General features: G+C 56.3%; 3 protein-coding genes across 14 annotated transcripts in view; 1 reads left to right on the top strand and 2 right to left on the bottom strand.

Annotated features, from left to right (window-relative positions):
- ETFA (electron transfer flavoprotein alpha subunit) overlaps nucleotides 1-2,596 on the bottom strand; it is a 30,049-nt gene extending 27,453 nt beyond the window's left edge. For all 3 annotated transcript variants that reach the window (XR_006931006.1, NM_001305470.2, XM_046899008.1), the window contains exon 1: nucleotides 2,544-2,596. Coding sequence is in view for 2 of the 3 variants with exons in the window: in NM_001305470.2 (NP_001292399.1) it covers nucleotides 2,544-2,582 (39 nt within the window). In the remaining variant the exon portion in view is untranslated. The remainder of the gene's footprint in view (nucleotides 1-2,543) is intronic.
- Nucleotides 2,597-9,006: 6,410 nt separating this feature from the next.
- Nucleotides 9,007-14,242, top strand: ISL2 (ISL LIM homeobox 2). 5 transcript variants are annotated; one of them, NM_001396684.1, is made up of 6 exons: nucleotides 9,007-9,190; nucleotides 9,992-10,181; nucleotides 10,287-10,537; nucleotides 10,692-10,975; nucleotides 11,052-11,222; nucleotides 11,315-12,023. In NM_001396684.1, exons 1-6 carry the CDS (start codon nucleotides 9,133-9,135, stop codon nucleotides 11,429-11,431), a joined length of 1,071 nt encoding a protein of 356 aa, NP_001383613.1. In that variant the 5' UTR covers nucleotides 9,007-9,132; the 3' UTR covers nucleotides 11,432-12,023. The 5 variants fall into 5 exon arrangements, with proteins under 5 accessions (NP_001383613.1, XP_015134513.1, XP_015134510.2 ...); XM_015279027.4 differs by having other exon boundaries at nucleotides 9,069-9,190; nucleotides 11,093-11,222; nucleotides 11,315-14,242; XM_015279024.4 differs by having other exon boundaries at nucleotides 9,069-10,181; nucleotides 11,315-14,242.
- SCAPER (S-phase cyclin A associated protein in the ER) overlaps nucleotides 13,048-19,310 on the bottom strand; it is a 142,287-nt gene continuing 136,024 nt past the window's right edge. For all 6 annotated transcript variants that reach the window (XM_040706979.2, XM_025154119.3, XM_040706980.2 and 3 more), the window contains 3 exons: nucleotides 17,550-17,741; nucleotides 15,082-15,133; nucleotides 13,048-13,384 (listed from right to left, as the gene is read on the bottom strand). In XM_040706979.2, coding sequence (XP_040562913.1) covers nucleotides 13,290-13,384; nucleotides 15,082-15,133; nucleotides 17,550-17,741 — 339 coding nt within the window. In that variant the 3' untranslated portion in view covers nucleotides 13,048-13,289. The remainder of the gene's footprint in view (nucleotides 13,385-15,081; nucleotides 15,134-17,549; nucleotides 17,742-19,310) is intronic.

Here is a 19,310-nt window from a genome sequence, read left to right as displayed (position 1 = left end):
AGAGACAACATTTTGTTTGCTTCTACAGCTAAGTAGCCAGAGAATAACATTTTAAAACTGCTTAATAGGAATAAGGTATCTCACACAGATCCACTAGCACAGGAAAAAAAAAATCCCAAAAATAGACTCAAGAGGCAAAGGTTTGGGGTGGCTGCATTCCCATATAATAAAATAATGTCTAATTCAATTAAAAGACACACCCATAGCTGCAAAGCTTAAATAAATACATATTTGGCAAGCTCAATACCATGAGGGAGACCTGGCAACAACGTTTATACTTGTAGAGCATCTGTGACCATCTGGCAACAGAAGAGGTCTGAGACACAGCTACTGAACTCCAGGAAACACCAACTAGATAAATAACACCAAGACACCTAAGCTGGATAACTAACTGCAACAGAGAACAGCAAAAGGAATTAAGAAAATACTCACAGATTTATTTAGGAATTATAATCAAGATATGACTGCCAAGCAATTGAAGCAGCAAAAGAAGGGCGTAGTAAAGAAGCCTTCCCAGATGCACCCCACACAAACTGTAAATACAAATCAAAGCTGTTTGTAAATACAGACAAAGCCACTGAAAGTAAACTCAAGATAAATGTACTCACTAAAAAAGGCAGCCACCTCTCCCTCTGAGCCACCAATGACAACTGAAGGACAGATGCAAAGTATTCTCACCAACTACAAACGCAACCCAGCACTTCTCCTGCAAGGTCATCATTTGCTGGAGCATTCCAGGCCATCACATCCATTATCTGAATTATCTCAGGCCAAAAATAAAAATAAAAACCCATGTGTTCATCACAATATAAGCACACACATTTAAGGGAACACAGAAACTGTTATTTTATAGAGGTAGGAATGTGTGACCTCAGGACAATTCTGATCACCACAGTTTAATATCATTACAGGCTGGCATTTCAGTAGCCCATACAATGCTATTTGCCATCAGATGACAAGCAGTTGTACCTATGGTAGCTCCAACACATATCAGCACATTCCAATGACTCTTGGGCAAAATATTCCAAAATATTACTATGCTTTCTACTAGAAATGATTTCTTAGTGTCTATCTTTGCTCTTCCCCAGTATCTGTCTTGTAATTTAAGCCTACAAATATAGCTTTATTTGCATGTACTAATGAAATGGCTTACTCCCACAGTTGTACCAGTTATCTCTGTACTTGTGGACCTGTATCTCTCAGTCCTCCTTTCATTAAGCAGCTCCAGCCTGTCCTTACTGCTTATACTTCACAGACCTCTCAAGCCCTGCTTCTCTGCACTTTTAAATTGCATGACTTAAAATCAGACCAAGTATTCCAACAGAAAACCATTCCCTTCTCCTGCAGACTGCATTATTACCACGCAAAGAACAAACAGAACTATAGAATGGCCTGGGTTGCAAAGGACCACAATGACCACCTCGTTCCAACCCCCTGCTATGTGCAGGGTCACCAACCAGCAGACCAGGCTGCCCAGAGCCACATCCAGCCTGGCCTTGAATGCCTGCAGGGATGGGGCATCCACAGCCTCCTTGGGCAACCTGTTCAGTGCGTCACCACCCTCTGGGGGAAAAACTTCCTCCTAATATCCAACCTAAACCTCCCCTGCCTGTTTAAAACCATTCCCCCTTGTCCTATCACTACCCACCCTCATAAACAGCCAATCCCCCACCTGTTTATAGCCGCTCCCTTCAAGTATTGGAAGGCCACAATGAGGTCTCCTTGGAGCCTTCTCTCCTCCAAGCTAAACAAGCCCATTATAAGCACACAGCTGCCAAACAAGGAGCTGACCTCACACTTTCAGGACCCATGGCCACCTGCACCCCCAGGGCTGGGGCACCACAGCTCCTCTGGGCAGCAGCGCCAGCACCTCACTGAGGCAGTAAATTATTGACACAGCTGTTGCGTGTGCTCTTCATAACGACCTTTGCTCCAGCAGGCCCAGGGCCTAACTCCATCACCGTGACTGCAACAGCTGTGTCCTTAGGGTCGCTACACCGCACAGGTGCTGGTGCTTTTCGCTCTTTGTTTTTGCCACTCTTAGTTCTTCAAACCGATTAATAAACCTACTGTTGCTACTTCACAGCTCCGCCGGACGGCAACACCCGTAGGAGCGCGGCAGGCCTCAAAGCATAAGCCGTGAGACCGGCAGCCCCGTTAGGAGCGCTGCTCACACACACAGCCGGAGGGCCGTCCCGAGGCGGAGCAGAAGCCCGAGCCCTCCGCCCCGCTAACCTTGAGCTCACCTCGCCGTCACGTTCGGCGGTGCGAGCACCGTGACACGCGGAGCACGGCGCGGGCCCAGCGCTCCCGCTGAGGCACCACGAGCGGCGACGGCAAAGCCGGCCTCGTGATTAACCGCGGCTGCAGCTCGCGGGGCTCACAACCACCGCGTCTCAGCGCCACAGCCTCCCCCAAGCGCCGCCAGCCGCACAACAGGCTCCGAGCAGGCGCGAGGACCCTCCCCGGGCTCTCCACTCAGCAGCCGGCCGAGCCGGGCCGACCCCCACCCGCCACGCCGCCCGCGCCCCGCCCGCACTCACCGCCCTCCTCACTCCGCGCGCCGCCGCCGCCCGCAACATGGCTCCGCCGCCCCGCTCCGCGCCGCTCTCGCGAGAGCCGCCGGGCCGCACCGCTTCCTCATTGGCCGCGGCGCGGGGCCAATGGGCGGCGGCGGAGAGCGCCCCCCCCGGCGGCGGGACGGTCGAAGCGGGCGCGGCGGTTCCGCGGCGGGACGGAATTGCAGCGCTGCGGGGGCGGCGCGGTGCGACGGGGAGCTCCGTGCGGAGGAGGAGGAAACAACGGGGAGATGAGCACCCATGCCCCGTGCCAGACCCTATCCCAAGCCAATAAAACAAGGTACCGCGGAACCCTTTACAGGTGAAGCTCACGCAGCGTACAAATCCCTCTTACCTGCACCCTGGGTAGCCTAAAAATAGGAACAGTGGCAAAATAAGGATACCGAGAGCATCCCGAGCAACACCGCCTTCCCTGCTATTTCTTTTTCATTCACGTGTTTTATTCATTAAAGCCACGGCACGCTGCGTTCAGCTCCAACATGAGCTTCCAGCTTCCAGAAGGAGGTTGCCCAAGGAGGCTGTGGATGCCCCATCCCTGCAGGCATTCAAGGCCAGGCTGGATGTGGCTCTGGGCAGCCTGGGCTGCTGCTTGGCGACCCTGCACACAGCAGGGGGTTGGAACTGGGTGAGCATTGTGGTCCTGTGCAACCCAGGCCATTCTATGATTCTGTGACTCTATGATCTCCTCTGAGCTCGTGCTGGTTTGTTGCTATGGGGTTTTCTGGTGCTTCACCCCAAAACAACCAGGAGCTTCTCCATCCAAACTGACCTACTTGCATCAGAGCCCGGAATGAACCCATTCTTCTGCAGTGGGTCTGGTTTAGCAGCATGCGGTGCCTTCGGATGGGCAGAGTGCTGCAGGCACCCTCCAGGTCAGCTTTCTGAGCAGAACGTCACCAGCCTGGAGGCCCATCAGTCTCCTTGTTGTATTTTCTGTCTATAATTTTAATTTAAAACCCCCAGCAACACTTCAGATGCCCGTAATCTTTATTGAAACTGGCTTGATGCGGATTATTCCCTGAAGCACAAAGGAAGTCTTTATCGCGTATGGCCACTGTTGGAGGAGCTTATAACTGTAATCAGGTGGGGATTATATCAGCACGATCCATAGTAGCTGAATGGTGGCAAAAAGCTCTTTTTTTCCCTTCATTTGACCTTCCCACCTCCAGCATGACGACAATAAAAGCAGTAACACTGCGACAGGTAGGTGCTGCCAGCACCAGAGTCACCATCCTGCCTCCGGGCAGAGGACGCGACTCTATTTTGAAAGAAAAATGAGCCATTAATTAGTGGGAGCAGATCCATTTATAGCGCATTGTGATCCGGGATTATTTCATTAGTATCTGCTGACCCAATTTCTGTCTTTGAAAGGGAATTACATTTTTTCACACTCTTGGGGTGGGAGGCAGATCAATAACGCAGTCGCTCTTAGAACAGTAGGGTTGCAAAGGTGTGGGTGTGCCCGCCCTGGGGCCTCTGACAAAAGGGACGTGAAACAAAAGCCATCACAAATGTGTTCCCACATCTCCATCGCGATCGGATTTTGGTTCCCTTAAAATACATAATTCCTAATTAAAACATATGGAATCCAGCTAATACAGCCTCACAGCTATGGGATATTACTGCTACGATGGGTCCCCTCTGGTGGGGGTCATCCCCAGCTTACTCCTCCCACAGCCGCCGGGCAGAGCTGACTCAGATAAATTAGAAGAGCTTCATTTGGGAGGCTTCCCCACCACACGAAAGGATTCGCCTCCTAATCTGTCAAAATCCAATAAGGTTAAAGCAACTGCAACCTGCTTAGGGCTCAGTGTGCAGGATCTGCAGCCCAGGGCCAGGCAGGTGCCCGCGGGGAGAGATAGGGTGACAACCTGTGTTGGGAGGACCATGGGAGAGCTCTGCTGCTGAAATACTCCGTGCCTGAGTGCTGCAAAGCCCACAGCCAAAGCAGTCCAGCAGCATAGGACGTGACCCGTCCCCATACACTCAGCCCTTCCCCGTGGATGTGGGGCCATCGGCATGGGATGGCACACCTCCCCAAGGCCCTGCTCCCCACCCACCTGCCACAGACACAAGCCCGACACTCTTGGGTTCCTTTGGAGTAAAACCCCAGCACAGGTGTGCTTAGCGCTCTGCCTGGATCACCTTACAGCCACCCACCCACATCTGTCACCAGCACTTTGTTTTCCACAAGGCCCTCGGGTGAGCACAGCACCACCAGCCCTGCCTCCAACACAGGGTGCAGAGGGGAGAGCTCCCTCAGCAACACCCCGGCAGCCATCCATCCCCGCTAAGCCTGCAAAGCCACTGCTGCCAGGTGTTTCCCCTTTTCTGCCATCTCTCACTCTGCTGCCAGGTGTTTCCCCTTTTCTGCCACCTCTCGCTAGCCATTTCCAGGTGCTGACCAGGTAACAAGGGCGCAGTGATAAGCCCGCAAGCTGTCAGTGTTCCCCAAGTGCAAGTCACTGTCTGAGCAAGAGACGGCCCTCCTGCCAAGGACAGGCAAGGAGGGACACACACAGGCACCACCAGCACACGGGGCAGGCTCCCTGGGCAGGCAGCTCCCGCTGCACCATCCTGCATGGTGGAGGGCTGAGGGAGGGGTCCCCTGCAGAGCCCTCCTCTCCCCCCTGCACGGTGCCCGCTGTGGTGCCCTGCATCCCTCCTCCGGTGTGTGCCTCACCTCCTTGCTAATGGGGCGTGCATGTAAAATGCACTGCTGGGTTGTACGGCATTATTTTTTAAGCAGGAGCTGCTTTCTCTGCCAGGGAGGAGCCCGGACGCGGCGCTGGCAGCAGCCCAGCACTCCTGCAGCAGCACGGACACCTGGGGGAACGGCAGCATGGAAAAGGGAAAGTTGCTTTTCCTTCCCTTTCCTTCAATTCCCGCTCAGCAAACAACGCCCTGGTGCTAAGGGCGGCAGCCTCAACAAACCTATTCTGAGCTCTGAGAGCCGTTTGACTGCGGGCACCACCGTGAGCTACCTGCTGCCCACCCCACCTGGTGCCAACGCTCCCCCCAGCCCCACCTCTCCCACCCCACATCACAGCCCCCGCCTCTCGCCCGGCGGAAAACGGCACAAGATCCCAAAAATGTGAACTCAATTTGCACCTCGGTGAAAGTAGGGAGGCAACAGGATGGCCTTGCAGGGAGCCGGGCAGCCTCTCCCATGCCGGAAGGCTGCATCCAGCCCAGACGCATCCCTGAGGTCGCCCAGAAATCAATGGGCTCAGTGTGAGGGGAGAGAGAATAACAGCAGGCCAAGCGCAGGGCCTGGCGCAAAGGGAGTCAGACGAGGTGGTGGGACGAGCCCATGAGCTTTCTGCATCCCTCTCAGCCGGAGGGGACGGAGCGCCGAGGACTCCCTTTGCCATTTTACCACGGCTGATTCTTAATCAATAGCAGGGCTGGCAGCGGCTCTTGTGCAATACCACTTTCCGCAGAGCTGGGCCCTCTTCCCCTGCAATGCTCCCAACCCCTGCTGGTCTCAGAAGAATTGAGCCCAAAGCTCCGCATAGCAATTCAAATGCATCACCAGACATTGGGCCACCGGGTTAACCGCTGTTTAATTTCGTCACATTTGTTTGTGAGTTATGTACGTGCCTTTCTTTTGTCAACATCTCCTTTTAAAAAGGATATTGATTTTGTTTTCAAAGGCCCTCGAAAATAAAATGAATGGCTACATTCTAAGGAAGAGTCATTTTCTCAACAGCTGTAAATAATTTATTGTTCGCAACCCACCCAGATCAAAAGATACTTCATCAACTGATGTGGCAAAATCTGGTGCAAGCTGCATTTCTATTATCTCAGATCCAATTAACCATTTGGAGCAGACTAAAACATAACTAGATCAATCCAGAATCAGATTAATAACCAATCCATAATCACATTAATCACAATCTGTCCATAATTAGCCATCAGATAATCCCATCGGACAGGAGGTGACATGCACTATCCCATTATCTCATTAATTACCTATTTTCAGTACCAGCCATTGTCCCCAAACCCGGGGAGACGTTTGCAGAGGAGGGACGCACGGGGGATATTTTGGCACATCCCCCCCAGCGGAGACCCAAAGAGTTCAGGGCTGAAGTTTTCCCACCTCTGCTTCTGCATACAGAGCCAGAGCTGTGGCTGAGGGACGCCGTGTTTGTCAATCAGAGATGGTTATCTGAGGGAGACGGGTAAATACAACGTTTGTTTCACGCGGACAAGTTTCTAAAAGAGAAGAAAACCCTTCTTCAAAGGTTTTGATGGTAACGTGATAACAATAGCTCTGCAGTGCTGAATCTTATTGCAGATGGTTCCTGTCCTTTTTTTTGTAATGCAAGTGAAATTGCGTTCCATCTGTTTTAATTTTATAATGGACTTAATCCACGGCTGGCTCGGAAAGAATCGCCATTCACTGCCTTTGCAATCTGCTGCGAACAGAAATTGTCACCGTTCCCCCTTTCTAGAGGCAACTCGTGTTTGCGGGTGGGACACGACCCGGAGAGCCGCTCGGCAGAGAGCAGATGTGACGCCAACCCCCCCGCACCACGGCCGGCCCCAGAGCTGCCCCAGAGCTGCAGAGGGGCACCGGGGGGCAGCGGGGAGCGTCAGCCCGAGGGGCGGCGTCGGGCTCTCGCTCACAGCTCGCCAGCAATTCCAGCCGACCTGAAGGCGGTTTTCCAGGCGATCGGCCCCGTTTGGGGCCGTGAGGTGCCGGTTTTGTGCCTCCTGGCGTTACCTGGAGTAACTTCAAACCTCTCTGCAGGAGGTTCGGGGCTTTTGGCGTTTTGGTGTTTCCACGGCAATTGAATTCTTGGGGTTTTCCAGCGCGCTGCCCCCACCTGCCCAAACCCCACCTGCCCGACCACGCGTGCAGCCCCTCCCGGGCTCTGCATGGTGAGCGCTGGCACAGGTGAGCCTGCAGCGCTGCTGGGCTGGCCCTGCTGGAACCTTTCCTGCTCTCCAGACGGAGGGAGGTTTGGGTGGGCATGGAGAACTTCGCCCTCGAGTGGGAAAAGGAGCGATGCAACACGCAACGTGCCCGCCGAGCCGCCGTATCCTTAGGTGTGCCTCAGTCTCTTACCCCCCTGACATTTCATTTCTGCATTTCGCTCATAACGCGCAGATACTGACTCATTTAAGGCCCCGACACCTGCCCCTCGGGTAGCGCCGCCGCGCAGAGCCGGCAGCACTCTGCCAGAGCCCCCCGCACCACCCGGCTCTGCGGAGCACGCCGGGGACGGGCAGCACTCGGCTGCGAACCCCACGGTGCCGCTGCCGTGCGGGCGGGGATGCCCGGATCCCCCGGCTGGAGGATCGCCCCAAATGGCGCTGCGCTGCCCTCCTCCGCAGCTCCCGCACAAACGCGCGCGGCCGCTTTCAGCGTCTCAAAGCGGCAGCGGGGGGTGCGGGTCAAAGAGGAGGTTAACCGAGTCCTCCTCTCGCCCTTCTCTGCGGTGTCACACCCGCGGGGCGCCGGACCCCGGACGGAGCGCCCATCTGCCCGCTCCTCCCAGCGGCGGGAGCGCGGCCCGTCCTCTCCGAGCGCAGCCGCAGCCGCAGCCGCCGCATCCTTCCGCAGCCGCGCAGGTGGACCCGCGCCCGTCACGCGTCCCGCAATGCGCGGAGCGTCGGGGAGGCGGGCGGGCGCGGAGCCCCAGGGCGGCAGCGATTCCGCCGAGCCGCTCCCGCCGCCGTGCCGTAAAGTCTGCGGGAATTTAAAACCGAGTCAGAGGCCGCTGGAGCGCTCTGCCTATTGCTCCGCTAATGCACAGGAAGCCCGTGGAGACTGGGGGAGGGGGGACGAGTAGAACGGAGGAAAAAAAAAAAAGCAACGCGGGAGGTTTCTCCGCGGGAGCGCGGCGGGATCAGGTGCACGGAGCCGCCGCAACGCGCGGCTGTTCCCGCCGCTCCCGGCCGGCCGGGCGGCTGCTGCGGGGAACGGCCGCCCCGACGGGTCCGACGGCCCCGAACGCGAACGTCGGGGCGGCCGCCGGTGTCCGGCTCGTGGCGGCATCGCCTTGCGGGCCCCCGCAGCGCGGGGAGCGGCGGCAACGAAAGCGGGGACGGGAAGCGGGCGGCGAAGGGGAGCGCGGGAGGAGAAAATTCACGGCGACGGGAAAGTCGGGGAATAGCGCGGGAGAGGCGAAACGGGGCGCACGGGAAAAGCGGCGACGCCGCCGGCCGTCCCCCGGGGCCGCCGCCGCGCCCCCCGCGCTCCGTGCCGGCTGCCGGCTGCCGGTGCCCGGAGGAGCTCCGGGGGGATCCGCGCCGCTCCGCGCCCCGCCGCGCGCCCATTGTTCGGCGCGGCCAATCCGCGCCCGCCCTCCCCGCGGCCGCCAATCGCCTCCGGGGGCCGCGCGGTGAGGTCAGCGCCGCCCCCACTGCCCCCCCCCCACCTCCCGCCCCCGCGGCCGGTGCGCGCTGACATCACGGCGCTGCCCGGCGGGGCGGGCCCGGGGGGGCGGGCGCGGCCCCCGCCCCGCGCGGAGCGGGTAGTGGTGGAGCGGCGGCGCCGCGTCCCGCATCGCGCATCGCCGCCGGTGCGCACGGGGCCGCCCGCATGGTGGACATCCTCCTGCCGCGGCCGCTCCCGAGCGCCATGGGGGAGCCCGCCAAGAGTAAGTGCCGGGGCGGGAGGGCCGCGGGGCGCCGCGGTGCCGTCGGGCGGGCGCCGCGCTGACAGCGCCGGGAAGGGCCCCGCGGGCGGCTGCGGGCTCAGCGCGGGGCACGGCTCGGCGGCGTCTCCCCGCCGCCCCTCCGGCCGCCCCGCCGCCGCGCTCCCCGCGCCCGCTCCGTCCTTCCCTCTCGCGTCGTTCTTTCGTTCCCTCCTTCTCTTTCCGCGTTTCGGTTTTCTTTTTTTGTTTCTCTTTCCGTTTTCCTTTCTTTCTTTCTCTTTCTGTTCTTCCGTTTTTGTTTGGGGTTATTTCTCTCTCTCTGCCCGATGTCTCTTTTCCGTTTTCGTTTGTCCCCTTTCCTGCCCTCATCCTCTCTTTCCGTTTTTTTCCCTTCGCGCTCCTTTCTCGTTCTGTCGTTCCGTCTTCGGTTCTTCTCCGTTCTTCCCTCCTTTCCGCCTTCCCCCCGTTCTGTATTGGTCTTTCTGCGGTTCTGCTTTTATTTCCACTTCCGAGATCCCACTTTTCTGTCTCTTTCTGGGCTGATTTCCCACGATTTCCCCCAGTCAACTTTCTCCTCGGAATTCCCACCGCTCCTTCCTCTCCCGTCGCGGCTCTTTTCTTTCTTTCCCCGTTCCCGTCTGTATTTCTTTCTTTCTCTCTTTCAATTTTGCTTAAAAAAAAAAAAACAACAAAACAAAACCAAAACCCCAAACAAACCCAACCAAAAACCCGAACCCCCAAAAGAACAAAGCCCCGCAGCCCGCAGCCTCCCCCCGCCGCTCGCTGACGCCGCGGCTCCCGCAGGACGGCCGGGGCTGGCGCTGTGCGCGGGCTGCGGCGGCCGCATCCAGGACCCGTTCCTGCTGCGGGTGTCTCCGGACCTGGAGTGGCACGTCGCCTGCCTCAAGTGCGCCGAGTGCGGGCAGCCGCTGGACGAGACCTGCACGTGCTTCCTGCGCGACGGCAAGGCCTACTGCAAGCGGGACTACGGCAGGTGACCCGCTCGTTCTAAAACGAAACGAAACGAACCCGAACCGGGCTCGGAGCCCCTCGCGGCCCCGCGCTCCCCGGGCGCTGACGGCGCGCCGCCGCCCCGCAGGCTCTTCGGCATCAAGTGCGCGCAGTGCCGGGCGGCCTTCAGCAGCAGCGACCTGGTGATGCGCGCCCGCGACCACGTCTACCACCTGGAGTGCTTCCGCTGCGCCGCCTGCGGCCGCCAGCTGCTGCCCGGGGATCAGTTCTGCCTGCGGGAGCGCGACCTGCTCTGCCGCGCCGACCACGGGCCGCCCCCCGACGGCGCCGCCGCCCGCGGGCCCCGCAGCCCCGCGCCGCCGCCCGCGCACCTCGCAGGTACCGGCACGCACCCCCGGCCCACCGCTGCCGCTCCTCGGGGGGGGGGGGGGGGGAGGCGGGCGCGCCGAGGGCTGCGGGCGGCCGTCGGCGGCGGCGGCGCTGACGGTGCGCGCCCTCCTTCCCTCCCTCCTTCCCTCTCTCCGCCGCGCAGAGCCGGTGCCCGGACGGCCGCCCGGCCCGCGGCCGCAGTCGCACAAAGCGGCCGAGAAGACCACCCGCGTGCGGACGGTGCTGAACGAGAAGCAGCTGCACACGCTGCGGACCTGCTACGCCGCCAACCCGAGACCCGACGCCCTGATGAAGGAGCAGCTGGTGGAGATGACGGGGCTCAGCCCGCGCGTCATCCGCGTCTGGTTCCAGAACAAGCGCTGCAAGGACAAGAAGAAGTCCATCCTCATGAAGCAGCTCCAGCAGCAGCAGCACAGCGACAAGACGGTGAGCGGCCGGGCGGGGGGTCGGGAGGGGACCGGGGCGGGTCGGGGCGCCGCGCTGAAGCGCCGCGTGCCCGCAGAGCCTGCAGGGCCTCACCGGGACGCCGCTGGTGGCCGGCAGCCCCGTCCGGCACGAGAGCGCCGTGCAGGGCAGCGCGGTGGAGGTGCAGACCTACCAGCCGCCCTGGAAGGCGCTCAGCGACTTCGCGCTGCAGAGCGACCTGGAGCCGCCCGCCGCCTTCCAGCAGCTGGTGAGCCCCGGGCACGGCGGGGAGCGGTGGGGGGGGGGGGGGGGGGGTGTACGGGCGGGCCGCCGCGGGGCTCACCGCCGCTACTCCCCCAGGTCTCCTTCTCCGAGTCCGGCTCTTTGGGCACGTCCTCCGGCAGCGACGTGACCTCGCTGTCCTCCCAGCTCCCCGACACCCCCAACAGCATGGTGCCCAGCCCGGCCGAGACGTGAGGCCGCCCGGCCCCCGCCGCCGCGGGACCTCCGCATGCCGCGCTCCCTGCATGAGACACCCGGCCCCGCGCCGCGCCCAGCGCGCCGGACGAGCGCCTTTGTCTTTTAATTATTCCTATTTAAAACCAAACCGAACGTACCTTGCCGACGGCCGAAAAGCGCCGGGATTCTCGCTGCCTTCACCGGACCGGAGAGAGAAAGAGAGAGCGAGCCCCCGCCCCGCTCATTTCGTTGCGCGGAGGTTCGGCGCTGCGGATTTCGATGTTTCTTTTCCGCGATGAAAGCGGATTGCCCGGCGGGGCGCCGGCTCTTCCTCCTCGCCTGGAACAGAAACGAAAACTCGAATCAAACCGAACGGGGGTCGGAGCCCCGCGGCCGTCGCGGCCGCCTCACGCCGGCGCCTCCCGCAGCACCGCGGCGCGGAGACGGGGCGCTGCGACGGGACAGCGCTGCCGGCGATAGCGACGGACGGAGGGCGGATTGTTTGAGCCTTTAAACGAACAAAAGTAAGTTATTGCTATTTATTGTCAGAGTCAGCGGTTGAATAGTGGGGTTAAATATTTTGGACTTAATAAAAACAAACGAACAACAACACCACCACCGACAAAAAAAAAGGAAAACGAAAAGGAAGGAAAAACGTTGCGGCGGAGCGGAGCGCCGGGCGGGGCAGGCTCAGCCCGCAGCGCGGCTCTGCGGCACGGCCACCCGCACCGCTAATCGGCTCCGACCGCCGCCCGTTTATTTATAGCCGGGAGGCGGAGCGCGGCTTTCCCTTTCGGGCAGCGCCCGGGGCCGTCCCGCACCTGCCGCGATGCGGGGCTTTGCCGCGCGGCTCCCCTTCGCACACGGACGCTCCGTTCTCCCCGTCCGGCCGCGGGTGGCGGCTCCTCGCCTCCCTCCGCCCGCGCTCTCCGGCTCCCCGCCGCTCCCTCCCCTCCCTCGGCCGGGCGGAGGCGGCCGTCCCTCCGCGGCCCGACCCTTCGCGTTCCCGGAGCCGCCGCGGTGCGGGGGGGGCGGCGCGGCGCGGTGCGGTGAGGTGACTCCGGCCGCGCGGGAACAGCCGCGGGTTGGGCGCTGCGGGGGCCGTCGGGCTCACGGGGCGGCCCGGGCCGCTCGGGGCTGCGGTGGGGTCGCGGTGGGAGGGATCCCCGCTTAACCGCGGGGCTCGGAGTTACCTGAGGGGCTCTTCGGCTGCCCGCGGCCCAGACGGAAAAGCCGAGCGGCCGAACGCCGTCGGCCCCCGCTCCGCCGGCCGGGCAGCGCCGCGGGGTCGAACGGCGACCGCCGCCGCCTCAGGCGCGGGCCGGGCCGCTGAGGGGGCGCGAGGGCGGCTCGGGGCGGCCCCGCGCGGAGGAGCGGCTCGCGCGGGAGAAAAGCTCGCGGAGACGGCGGCTGCTTCACAGGCTTTAATTGCGGCTCGTGGAGACGTCACCCCGTTAGGAGAAGGGTTGGAAGGAGCGTTATTAAAGTCTTATCGAAACGTTGAAAACGTGCGTGGTTTACGACGGCCGCGTCGCCGCCGAAGAGCTGCGACCGAAGGTTCCCCACGGCCCCTTCTCCCCCCCCCGCCCCCCCCGCGCCTTCGCTCGCGGCAATTCAGAGCCCAGCACGCCACAGACAGAATAAGTTACTTTATTACAGAGGTACAGAACTCATTTCTGCTCGCAGTCTCCCCTCAGCAGCTGCTGAGCGCCGACGCCGCCGCACCGCGCCGCAGGAAGGCTCCGGGACGTTGGGACGCACGACCGAAATTAACTCCAATTATCAAAATTACAAAACAGAACTGGGAAGTATCTACAGTACCGCGGATATAAATAGTGCAAATTACACCGAGCTGCAGGCAGTGCCGGCGCGGCCCTCAGCGCCGCAGGAAGAACTGGCGGGCCTCCTCCCAGCAGTGCCGGGGGAAGCGGTTGGACAGCTCGAGGGAGTCCTGAGCGCCGGGCCGCCTCTCTGGGGGAGACAGAACGGAAAAGTACCCCGTTAGTCCCTCTGCAGAAAGGCGGTAATAAAAGAAAAATAAGGACCGGGCGGCCAACTCCGGCCACGTCACGTCCTCCCCCCTCCCCCATCCTCACGCCGCGCAGGGAGGTGAGCGCGGGGCTCTGAGCCCACGGCGTTCAGTGCGTGCGCCCATCCGGCTCTGCCTCCTCCTCAGCAGCCGCTCCGCAGCCCCCGGAGCCGCAGCTGTCCTGGGAGGGCGGCGGGCCGCACACATGTGCCAAGGTTGGCAGGGCCCAACCCCGCACCGAGCGATGGAGAACTCCCAGACTCCCTTTTAATCATGGAATGGCCTGGGTTGCAAAGGACCACAGTGCTCACCCAGTTCCAACCCCCTGCTATGTGCAGGGTCGCCAACCAGCAGACCAGGCTGCCCAGAGCCACATCCAGCCTGGCCTTGAGTGCCTCCAGGGATGGGGCATCCACAGCCTCCTTGGGCAACCTGTTCAGTGCGTCACCACCCTCTGGGGGAAAAACTTCCTCCTCATATCCAACCTAAACCTCCCCTGTCTCAGTTTAAAACCATTCCCCCTTGTCCTGTCACCATCCACCCTCGTAAGCAGCCGTTCCCCCTCCTGTTTATAAGCAGTGTGGGTGCTCCCATTTGCATTTTGGGGGACACTGCCCTTCGCACTGACGTGATAAAACAGATAAAAATAATCCAGCCTACGCTGCTGTAATTCTCTCTGCTTTTTGCATCTGGGGAATGTTTAGAAATCACACTCTCATGTCACCACGTAGTCATCTTTGTTTAAAAGCTCATTCCGTTTGAATAATGAAAATAAAAAGCAGTCCCCCGCTTGCATTTTAGCTGTTTCTCAAGCAGATTCTCATGCAAACGCAGTCATTCTGCAAAGTTTGTTTTGCAGAGGGTGCACGAGGCTGCCTCAGACTGGAAGGGAGAACGCTGGCAGTGACAATCACACCGTGCCTACCTTTATTCTGCATTTTGCAATGTATTTTTTAAAACGTTTATGACTTGGAGCCAGAACCGTTCCTCCCCTGCCGACCCTCCAGCAATGCAGTGGTGAAACTCTGCTCACCGTGAGGGCGAAACAGGAGATGCACTCCATGCAAAACGGGGGTGACTCCAGACGATTTTCCCACCAGCCCACTTCCATTTCCCATCCGTTTAACAAGCAAGGGCTGCCTCAGTTGAGTGCCTTCCAACTGGCCAGCATAGGTGGGTCAGCTGTGTTTTTATGCAGTACTTACAGCTGAGAAAATAATGCAACTCTTCTGCAGACCGAGGAACTTTGTTGGAATAATTACAGGACAGTATTTACTAATTTCTGGCTCCTGGGGTGCACTGGGATGGCTGCACGGCTGCTGTAACCTAAGACTTTTGAAAGCAGCCTTTGTGACAGCTAATTAAATACGTGCACGCACGGTATCACGTTTTAAGGCACAATACCACGTAGCGTTTAATAAAGATTAACAGCCCGGATTCCTGACACTGTGAGCAAAGACTGGAAGTCACATACTTTCAGGTCAGATTTTAAGCTCCCAAGAGTGGAAAACCATTTTGCAATTTACTGTATTTCTTTTTATGGCGATGCAGATTCAGAAAGTATCTAAATCACAGCAAAACACGATAGGCACATATTTTGTTACCCAGTTGTACTCTGTTACGTTCAATGGAGACATACCCCTCTGCTGAGATAACAGATTATCCATTTGGCCTGAGCTCTGGGCAAAATCCTATGGGAAAGAAAAAGAGCATCAGATTTTCGGATCTCGCATCTGAGGAATTAAAACCATTTTTAAAGTCTTCAAAGTCGGCCAAGAACACGGCTGCTTTATGGGTCTGCACATTAACAGAGCGGTCCATTCGCTGTGTGTTATAACAGAACTAGCACTTAAATTCTGTCACACTGAGCGGATTTTACACAATTTAAGAAATATATATATATATTTAATTTACAACAGAGAAAAAGCAGCTTTATTACCTTCCTCAGAAGTAATTGTTTCTCACTGTTTTCCATTTGAGACAATGACTACGGCCGTATTTCTTTACAACAACGCGTTCTGGATTTATACTGGGGATCCCAAACGATCCCACTCCATTGCAGACCGACCCAATTCCACCCCGCCGCCCGAGATCCCCATTCCCTGAGGCAGGCAAAGTTCTCCCAAGGCCGTGATCAGCTCCAGAGAGCACGGCAAGCTCTGCTCCCACGGGCTGCTCCGCTACGGAGCGCTGCCAGCACCGCCTTTTGTTCGTGCGGCCCCTCAGCAGGGCTGGGGTTGTTTGACACGAGACACAATTTAACACACCGTGGCTATTTCTGAATACTTTTAGAAACTGTTCCAGCGCATCCAGAGACAGAAGTAAGAGAAAGGATGATGCAACCTTCAGGGGACGGCAGCAGATCTGCCGGCAGGGAGGTGCAACGCTGATAGTTGTAAAATGCAGCAACCATTTTCCTTTGATGGATGCTGCACGCATTGAACACACTATATTTAAGTGTTATATTTGTACACACCACCAAACTCTTACATAAACAGGGCTTCTTTTTGCATTCCTTGGCACAGGAAGAATCTCATTTTCTGGTTCCAGGGAAATATTTTGCAGACTTTACCAAAACTTCCACGGAAGGGAGCGAGGGATTTGCCTGACTAAAAAGCAGCGGGTTGAAACCGAAGCAGAGGGGCAGGGCTCTGCTGTGTGCACGGCCGTCCGGGCGCTCCTCCGTGCCTGTCGGAATCGCTCTCTGGTTGTGCTCAACATTTGGGGTTTGATTTTCAAAGGGGTGTAACAGTGAAGTAGAGCAGGGAGGTCAGCGATGACATGGCAGTAAGATCGCACACACACACACATAGACACACACACACACGGACCTTCCCTATTGGAAATGAAACTAACAACGCTGACCCTCTGAAATATGTTTTGCTGCAGCTAGTATAGATTTAAATGCCACCGTTTCTATTAGAGAAAAGGAATCAAAGTAAATAAACTTGCTTATTTGATGGAGGGGACTCTTCCCTACTCTTCTTTTACGTTTTTAAATTGGAACACAAATCCAGCTTGCTTGGATTTACTCATTCTGCTGAAGTTACTTTTTGCCGCTGCAGCTCCTACAGTGCAATCTGTGGCTCCCATATTAAAATGCATCCACATAAAACCAGTCAAGGTTAAGTCTGCAGCATGAATTACAGCTTCGTATTTCAACAGAAGCTTCGCGGCAAGTTCTGCTAAACTCAAAAGTTTTATTTCTTCCTTAAGCTGCTACTATTGAAGTGTTCAAAGAACAGAAAGCAGTCGTGCTCAGAAGCTCAGTAACTCAGGAGTTACGCTGAAACTTGTGGTAAATATTTAGTTCTTGTGTCCTTTCCCCTCAGTTGGTGCAGCCCGCCTCAGGACTGGCTGTAAAGCATTAGGGAAGAGCTGCAGGACCGCTTCTGTACCAACAACAGGAACTCCCAGGTGACCAAAGCACGTTATTTTGTGGTAGTGTTGATGAAAACGGCATTCGCTCATTTAAAAACAGACAGCAGAGCATATAGAAAGCATGAAACACGCTGGGTAAGTACAGCACGGCATTTAGATCGACACGAAGGGAACAAAGCTGCTGTAAAACCTTATTCAGAGCAGCATTTGCAATGACCTCGGTGGCTTACTGTCAGAAATAAAGGCTGCACGATTAGACCGGTCACATATGTCATGTGTGCCTTCTGCATCAAATATACACACTGCTGTTCTGCTCTCTGTAAATCTGTTGTGTGCAGTATACAGCCATACATTTAGATGTAAACAGATTAATACACAGATTTCAAACACGCTGCATACGCAGCAGTTTAAAAAAAGCTAAGTATTTTAAGGATTGCCTGTTAATAGCATGACCCACACCGCATCTTCCTGGCACATCAATAACTTGAGTGAAAGCAGGATTCTGCACGCGACAGTGAGAACCTGAACTGCTCGGGTAACCTTTCAGTGTTATAAGATATCTCAAGTAGAGGCATAATCTGTGGTCTGAAAAGAGCTGCACAGAATCTTAAGGTACTTCAGTGCTGTTTACTTGCTTAACGTGAGGCAAATAATTTCCATGCACACAGCAAAGGCGAGAGACAGGGCCGCAGTCATCCTGCGAGCACTGCTGCACGGCGCTGCTACCTGAATGAACGTGGCGAGGAGCACACAGCTCATCTCCTGCTCCAGAATGAGCTTGTTCTGAGGGTTATTGTAACAAGCAGCTATTAGCGAAGGGAAGAGCACTTTGATTAACCGTGGATCGCTGAAATACTGGAAGGGCAACTGGCACAGCTTCTGCAGCACGGTGGGGTGACGGCCAGACTGTACAATGATCTGAAAGACAAACGTAACAGGATGAGAACACGTGCTCTATCTGGTCTTCCTGTATCGCCCACAGTGCTGAAGTCATGCTGAAAATATGAGCACGGATGAGAAGAAAACATCTTAGTAAACACTAAAAATAAATCTGAGAACATTTAGTCCAAATAGCCCCCGTTTCAGTGTGCAAGTATTGTATTTGCTGCAGAGGAACACCAAGAATATAAGGCTGTAAACTGCTTTGGCCTCCGTTACCAAAAAAGACAATTAAAACGAGAAACAGATTAATCTGAAGATTGCAATACTTTCACTTGAGACAAAGAATGAAAGCAAAGGACTGCACAACAACTCTCCCAACTGCAGCCATTTAAACACAGCAAGCATGTCTTTATTAAAAGGAAGAAAGTCAGGAGCAAGGTCCGAGATCCCCAGCACTGCACAAACCCACATGCAGCTCATCCTTTACCCAACTGCTCTCTGGCAGCCAGAGAGGACTCCGTTTCATCGTGGATGTCTGCTATGCATTCTCAGGCACTGGGAAGAAAAGGTGATTGTAAGCTGCACAGCAACGGGTTTCAGCGGAGACTCTGAAAGACCCTCCCATCTGTATCCCTTATCTCGGTTTCTATCAGTGCCATTGACTCTAAAAGGAGAATTGTTTAGATAAATGGGACTGTTGTCATGAAGCAGGCTAAGTTTACAACTGTGTACATCTGAAGAAATCAGGCAACGCTATACCGGTCTCTCTCGCAAAGGAGCCTTTCCCATTTACTTGATATTCTTACACAGCCTTTGTGATACGCTACAAAATGTCAGAATCGGATCCGTTCCAAGGAACCTCGATGAGACAATTATAATATGAAAGAGCTGCCTGACCCAAAGTTGGCTTTTCAGCATAGGAGGAAGCTCCTATAGGGCTGAGCACTGTAAAACTTAGGGTCACGACTGTAAATTGTACTTGGAAAAACACCATTTTACAGGTACACACCCAGACAAGACTGCGTTCAAATTAAAACCAGAAGGACAGAAAGAAGCAGTCGAGACCACGGGAACATAAATTACAGGGATTTACAAGTTTTCAAAGCACTTTTAACAATACCTTAAGAACACACTGAGTCGATAATGCAGCTCAGTTTAAAAACAAGATCAACAAAGGAATCGTTTGCGTTTTTGCAGCTCGCCAGCCTAAAATACACTGAAAACCTTTCAAAATACTGGTAGAAACATCTTAATGACCCTAAAGCCGGGAGGAATTTTTAAGAGGCAGACAAATATGTGACAATTAAGCATTGCTCTTTTGAGGAAAGCATCCACCAGCCCACCACCGAAGCATTTGGATGACGCTACGCTGAGCTGCTGGCCACCACTGGTGATTGCTGCTGGGATTCTATGCTTACTGTTGTAATAAATAGATTGTTATTATCATTATTTCACTGTAGGTTTTTCTACGGTAAATCCTGCAATCAGAAAAGCACTTTTAATCGGTCACAGTTTCACTCCAATAGCTACAAGTGGTATTTGTGAGGGAGGACAGAGCAGGGGAAACCCATTTCTTTATTGCTGCCCACTGGACTTGCTGAACAG

The sequence above is a fragment of the Gallus gallus genome, chromosome 10 (genome assembly GCF_016699485.2).
Source record: "Gallus gallus isolate bGalGal1 chromosome 10, bGalGal1.mat.broiler.GRCg7b, whole genome shotgun sequence".
Taxonomy (NCBI): domain Eukaryota; kingdom Metazoa; phylum Chordata; class Aves; order Galliformes; family Phasianidae; genus Gallus; species Gallus gallus.
The sequence above is the reverse complement of the archived record's forward strand: the minus strand, read 5'-3'. Positions and strand labels throughout refer to the sequence as shown.